General features: G+C 45.9%; 1 protein-coding gene across 1 annotated transcript in view; it reads left to right on the top strand.

The window, feature by feature from the left end:
- Nucleotides 1-1277: 1277 nt before the first annotated feature.
- Nucleotides 1278-7155, top strand: part of ADSS1 (adenylosuccinate synthase 1) — a 30021-nt gene continuing 24143 nt past the window's right edge. The window contains exon 1 of the mRNA XM_075753420.1: nucleotides 1278-1686. Within this exon, the coding sequence (XP_075609535.1) occupies nucleotides 1504-1686 (183 nt within the window). The 5' untranslated portion in view covers nucleotides 1278-1503. The remainder of the gene's footprint in view (nucleotides 1687-7155) is intronic.

Below are 7155 nucleotides of genomic sequence, written 5' to 3'. Positions count from 1 at the left end.
GTAAGCTTACACTGTTCAAGTTGGTTTTCTAAGGACATGGTGTCCCATGCCTGGAGCTAGAGAACGGGTGTTACAGAAAAACTCAAGCCTATCATAGGGCTCGTGCATGGGGAAGGGGCTATGGGAGCCAGGCACTGTCCGTTCGCCTCTCACACCAGGGCAGGGGGCACGTAAATCTGTCTGTGACATAGCTCCACGTGCCTCACTTGTTTATTTGTCTCGTGAGGGTCCTGTGTTTTTCCAGGTCAGTGTGTGAGTGTATGTGTGGGTGTGCACGTGTGTCTCGCCAAAACGGTCTCGGGTGTCTCACGCCACCAGGACAGGGAATGCCTGTGCCTGTCAACGAGGTATGCGCCAGTTCAGTAGCAACAGTCGTATGTATTTTAGGCTTAGAGTCTGTCAAACTCAAAGTGCGCCTGCCCATGTTTCTGGGGCCAGCACGTGGATGTTTGTGTCTCATGACCCGTGTGTGCCGCAGCCGCTTGCGTGCCTGTCCTTCTCCCTCTGTTAGGTACCACGGGGTACTCCGAGTGTACCTGTGCACCTGCCAAGCTACTCTGTGTGTGCAATTCTCTGTATGCCTGACAGTGGCAGTCCCAAATGCCTCAGAGCAACATCTGTCTTGCAGTGACAGTGGCCCGTGCTCCTCAGGCCAGCGTCTGTCTGTCTGTCAGCGACACAGGCTCATGCGCCGCAGGACTGCGTGTCTCACAGTGACACAGACCCTGTGCCTAAGACCAACAGACAGACTAAGGGTCTGTCTTGCTGTGACACCATCACACACACCTCTGCACTGCTCCCGCGTCTCACAGTGACAGTCACGCACCTCAGGACGCCACGTGTCCGCATGTCCCCGTGTCACGGCCACACGGGGCTGAGACCGCCATGACAGCCACACGCCCCAGACCCGTGTGTTGTGTCTGTCATGCACCCACACACCTCAGACCCATGTTAGAGTGACACAGCCACACGCCTCAGACCAGCGTGCAAGTGCGCCTCGCAGTGACACAGCCCCGCGTGACCCAGCCCAACGTCTGTCTGGCTGCCACAGGCCTGGCTGCCTCAGACAAGCGTGTCTGAGGGTGACACAGGCCCATGTTCTTCCGAGCTGCCCCTGTCACACGCACGCCTCAGAACCGCGCTTGCCTCACAGTGCACAGCCCCCGTGCCTCGGAAGTCCGCGTGTGTGAGGAGACTGTGCGCGTGTGAAGGCACTGCGTGTGTGTGCGTGTGGAGATTGTGCGTGTGTGGAGACCGTGCGTGCGAGGACACTGCCTGCGTGCGTGCGTGTGTGTGTGTGTGTGTGTGTGCGGCCGGCGGGGCAGCCGGACCCGCACGTCAGCGCGCCGCGCGGGGCGGGCGGTGTCGGCGCCGTTAAAGGTCGGCAGCGGCGGCGCGGCGCGGGCAGCGAGTAGGGGCTGGGCTTGGCGCCGGCGGGGGAGCGCGGCAGAGCGAGGCGGCGGCTGCTCCAGCTCCGGCCACCCTCCCTCCCTCTCACCCACCATGTCGGGCACTCGAGCGTCCAACGACCGCAGCAGCCACCCCGGCGGCGGGCTGAAGCGGGCGCGCAGCGAGCCGGGCGGTAACAAAGTGACGGTGGTGCTGGGGGCGCAGTGGGGGGACGAAGGCAAGGGCAAGGTGGTCGACCTGCTGGCCACCGAGTCGGACGTTGTGTGCCGGTGCCAGGTGGGTGCCGGGCCGGGCCGGCTCTGCTCTGCCCGTCGCTTTCCCGCCCTGCGTTTCGTGCTCCCTTCGGCCGACGCTTCCCCCCCCCGCTTCCCTCGGCCCAGCGCCCTGCTTCCCTTGCGGGTCCCCTCTATCTCCCCCCCGCTGCTCCCCCTTCCCCCCCCCCCCCCCAAGCCCTTTTCCCCTCCGCGTGCCAGCCTTTCTCTTATGCCGCTCCTCGCTACCGTTGGCTTTCTTCCTCACCTCCCTGCTCCTTATTCCTCCTCCCCGTCCCCTCTCCCGCAGCGAGCGGTGGGGACGCGAGTGTGCCCCGGCGGGCAGCCATATGTCCCCCCACACCTCCCCCCAACCCTCCCCGGCTGCGCCTCGAAATGCCACTCGGAAAGAAAAAGCCCTGAACTATAAATATAAATAGCTGACCCTTCACGATAAGCGACATAAGATCCCGAGGTGCCGGCCGGCGAGCGGGGGGGAAACGAGGGCCGTTAGCCTGGGGCGGGGCGGACAGGGCAGCGCCGCCGGGGGCCGGGGAGAGCGGCCGGGCCGGGCCGGGCCGGAGGAGCCGCGCTCCGGCCGCTTCCCCGCGCAGGGTTGTGGTGGGAAGCAAAGCCCCAGGGCCTGGGGTGGGGTGAGTTGCTTGCAAGGTTGTAACGCTGCCTCTAAGGGGGTTGGTGTCTGCGGCCTTGTTGCTCTTCCGGGGGAAAAAAACCAAACGGTTATGAGCCGGCTTGAAGAGCGGCTGCTAATAAACTTGATGAATGATGTGAAGTTTTACTGCAGGGGCTTTTGTGGATAGGCAGGTTGTGTTCCCTGCAAAACTTCTGGAAGTTTATTCTGAAAATACTTTGAAACGAAGCATGAGTAAAATGGAAAAAAAAACCAAGTTATGTAAAAGTACAAGATTCAAACGGTTTGATGAAAACAGGAGATATCTTACATGGCTTTGCTTATATGTATTATTGAATTGAATATAATACGAAGATCGCTAAAATGATCTATTTGCCTAGTACAAACCAAATTAGAGACAAAGGTGATCCCAAATAATAGTGATAACTTTTAAAAGAACTGTTTTCAAACATTAATTATGAACATATTAGACCAATACAGCTGATGATCTGTTCAGCTGTCCCTGTAAACTATGTGGCTGCCTTAATAAATAGTCAGCTTAATCCAGCTCAGTTGGTATGTTCTGTAACATTTAGTCTGCTTTAAAATGCATGATAGCTGCTGAAAAACTACAGATATCCTTGAATCTGAGATCATAAATCCAAGGACGTTTGTGTCATTAAGTATATTATGTAAATAAATTTTGTCAGGCAAGTTAAATATTTAGAAGCTGGAGGAAGTATTTTCAGTTGGAACTTCTAAACTCCCAGGATCTTGAATAACCTTGGGGAGAAGTTGCCATGCAAAAGTTAGCTAATGAATATGTATTATCAGGAGTACGGCTACTTTTCCATCTTTATTCCTTCCCCCTCCTCCCCCCCCCAATAATGTGTTGCTAGGAATTTAAACACATATCATAATTACTTTGATGAGAAAAAACATTTAAAAAGTTTTAGCTGAAGAGGAGCATTTCATATAGGTCCCAGTCAAACAAAGCTTTCTCATGGGTTTAATGTCATTACTGCAAGAAGTCATACTGGTTCTTTTTAGACCCGCTATTGAGGGATGCCCTGAGGCTGCTTTCAAGACAGATTTACTGTCTATCCAGAGAACTAATTTGCAAGTGTGGCCCTCAGGTGCAGCCTCAGAATACCCTTTGAAGGATACAGGACTGTGCGTGCCACAAGGGTTAGTGTGCTAACGACAGACTAGATGGCTTAGATGGTCTAATATGCTGCTGGGCACATCTGCGTGGTCTTTCTGTAGCCTGATGATGAGACTGGGATGGATGGAAGGCAGGTGAGTCTAGAGCTCTGGACTCCCTTCAAAATAGTGTTCAGCAATACACACAGACACTCTGAGCGTATGAGACTGCAATAGGATTAGTAATGCACTGGTTCAGTTGAAGTGTCTTCAGGATTAGAGTTTAGGGAAGAAGGCAAAACATTCCGTAAAATGAGAAAATAGGGGTAATGATTTACTCGTTAGTAGCAAAAATTATACAACTTAAGTGAAAAGTGAGTTAAAAAATATTCAGGTTGGTTTTTTGCAAATCTGGCAATTTGAGGATGCTTTTTAAAAAGATGCTGTTTTAATAGCATAATATTTCATACCTTCAAAGCCAATCATGCATGTAGGTAATAGTGTATGCTTTTTGCCTTCCTTGGAACTCAGATGGGAATGTTTAGTACAGATATGCATGAATGTAAGCATATGAACAGAACTAACTAGAGTTCTATCAGTGTGATAATGGTAGGTGATTAACTTACAGGCCTAATCAGTTTGAGAGGGACTTTATTAATGGCATGTACTACCATTAAAAACCTCAGCGTGTGGACCAGAATCTTGTTTGCTTAACATTCCTCCTAGAAACTAAGAAAAACTTTCTTAGTGCAATTGTACTTGTGTATTATAATAGATTACTTAAACAAGAAACACTGAAGGTCTCCCTTATTAGACACTTTAGAAAGAATGTCAGCAAAAATTCCATCAGGATTTTACCTGATGTCCTGTCCACTCTGTTTTTTGAGACATTGAAGGAAACAGTGTTCAACAGCTTGTTTTAGTCCTCAGTGAAATGAAAGTAGGGAAAGCTAGCAAATGAATGACTGAAAGGGGGATGTTCATGTCTTTTAAAACAATGTCTCAACAACGTTAATTCTTCATTACAGTAGGATACTCTTCGATCTAACATTTTTTAAAGTTCCTCTCCACCCCACCCCCAAGGGATTCAGGGCCAAATTTGAGTTTGAAGAGCTTTCTCAAAATAGTAGTTCACTAATGTTTCTATGGAAGGAAATAATTTTCATTAAACATTTCTCAAGTATTTTTAGTGTGTTGATTTCGTGAGAAAAATCTGTGACAGCTAGATTGCTGCAGAGGAAATGAAATGGTATTTCCTGGGATACTGGAAAGAAAGGCAAGCAGGCAAATGGGAATAGGCAATCCTTTACAGCTACAAGGGAAGCATCAAAATATATTAAATGGAGAAAATTCTGCATTAAAATTCTGGCCTCTTTAATTTTTCTCAGTTTTCACATTTAATTTCACATGAATTGAAGAGTCCCAATTTGTTGATCGTGTTGTTTCTGTCTTTCTCAGTACTTAGATGATGCACCAAGTACAAACAAATTGTAGTACGCACCATAATTCATTTCATTTTTCACTTTAGTGATACTGAAATAATAATTTGTATAAATAATAATAATTTAAATATGAAATCTTATTTCACTTGAAGTAACTGATTTCATTTCAGCTGTATACTTGAAGCATTCTTTGGGAAAGAGGATGTCTCAGTAAGTGTTAAAAGATCTCTGTAGATTCTTGTAGATGATGCTGAACAAAACTTTTTACAGGCTACTTTCATTAAAATACCATGGGCACACATACCCATATAAACAAGCAGAAAAGGTATTTCAAAATAAATGAATATCAACAGGCGGTTTAGGGCTGTTAAAGAACTGAGTAGGTTTGTCTAAGTTTGGGTTATTAATGGAGATAATTTTTCCTCTAAATGGCTCTTTCAGGAAGCAAAGGCATTCAGAAGCAGAATGGTAGAGGCTAGTATTTCCTTCTCATTGTGGCCTCCTGGGGCATAGAACTGACATGTTATGGTGTGTGATAGTTTTAATCCCTGGTATATTTTTAGGGAAGGGTACAATCAAAGAGTTCAGCTGCAAATGTTTCATTTTGGTTCCTTTAAAAACATGTTTTGTGCATTTGTTTAAAGCTTTTACCTGATAGAATATCAGACATGAGGAGGGAAGTTCACTTCTTACCTAGTCGTTTAGCATGTTGTCATAGAACAGGAAGTCGTAATGTAAGCTTAAGTAATTTGGATACATATACTAATGAAGAGAGGTTTGGCATTGTTCAAAACATGGCTTCAGTGGCAGGTCTCGTACAAGCTGTACATTTCTCACATCACCTCATATGTTGTTGTGTGTCTGCCTTCAAAACTAGAGCTTGTGGCTGGTTTTAAGTAGATAATTTCTCAGAATTTGTTTGCAGCATGGTCAAACAAACAGTCAACTGTCACAACTGTTGAGGTGGTGTGCCTCCAGAAGCACCACTTAAACCAGATCTGTTCCCAAAATGTCCTATATAGAGCTGCTGTAGTGGAGGCACAGTTAACTGAGGACAGCTGGTGGTTATACAGTTCTAGCCGTTTCCTTAAGCTGAGACTATGTAAGCTATGCTCATAATAACTTTTCACTGAACATATTTACTGTACAGTCTTGTATGGGTGTGAATGGAAAAGGAAATAGCCTGCATTGTCATATATGGCAGGAGAAATACCATGCATTTTTGCTGATGATGGTAAATTACTCATGAGGCGCTTTCTCTTTTATAATTTAGGTGTGTGCCAAGAACGCCTAGGAATTCCTGTTGCAATGGAGAGTAAACAATTCTGCCTTTCCTGATAAAGTTTTCTTGTGCAATAAATTGTTTTTCAACAAAACATCCAAAAGCACTGCAGGAAAATGCCCCATAAACAATTTGATAAAAAATTTGAAGACAGGAAGAAGATTTTTTGCAAAAGCTCAATGTGAAAGATAAAAAAAAAAATTGCTACTAAATTAGTGGAGCCTCTGTAGTAATGATAGTAATCATTACCTGCAGTGAGTTTGATCTCAGTTACTGAATAGATTGGTAAAACAGTGGTGGCACAAATGCATATCTTTCCTTCACTTCATACTGAAACCAGTGACAATGATTCAGCAGCAGGGACTACTCCAAGGCAGTTTATAAGATTTTTTTTTTTTTCAAGCCTTCTTTTGGGACTGCTGTTCTAGTGCTGCCCATGCCAACGCTGGATGTGTCAGACCTATGACACTTCCAGCATCTGGAAGTCTGGAAACAATCTGCCCAATGTTATCAGGATTCCCTTAACAACTGGCATTGAAGAAACAACACCAAATTGTGAGAATGTGATTGCAATAAGAAGAGCTCTTACTAGATTTCTTAAGCTTCTCCTATTAATGTGCTTTCATTTTTCAGTAAATATGCAGTCACTTTTTAAAACATTTCCTCTGTCCAAATCAATATGCTTTCAAGTTAAGAATTGCTTTTGTTTTAAAAAGGGATCATCTAATCTTTGGAGACAGATGGACAAAAATTATTCTTGATGTTAATACTGAAGAAAAGCTGAGGAGGTTGAAAAAGGTACCAGAAAAACTTGCTATTAAGGTCTTTTGTGGCAGTCATTTGCACTGAAAAGATTCAACTAAGTCATACAGCAGGGATGTCGAATGGCTAGTTTTCTCGATGTAGTGGATGTTAAGTAAGATTGAGAGGGGCTAACATAGAAGTGTTTTGGGTTTCAGATACCATTGCAACATTAGAGAACAATCTAGGAAGGGG

This window comes from Balearica regulorum, chromosome 5 (assembly GCF_011004875.1).
Source record: "Balearica regulorum gibbericeps isolate bBalReg1 chromosome 5, bBalReg1.pri, whole genome shotgun sequence".
Taxonomy (NCBI): domain Eukaryota; kingdom Metazoa; phylum Chordata; class Aves; order Gruiformes; family Gruidae; genus Balearica; species Balearica regulorum.
This window is presented reverse-complemented; position numbering and strand designations above follow the sequence as displayed.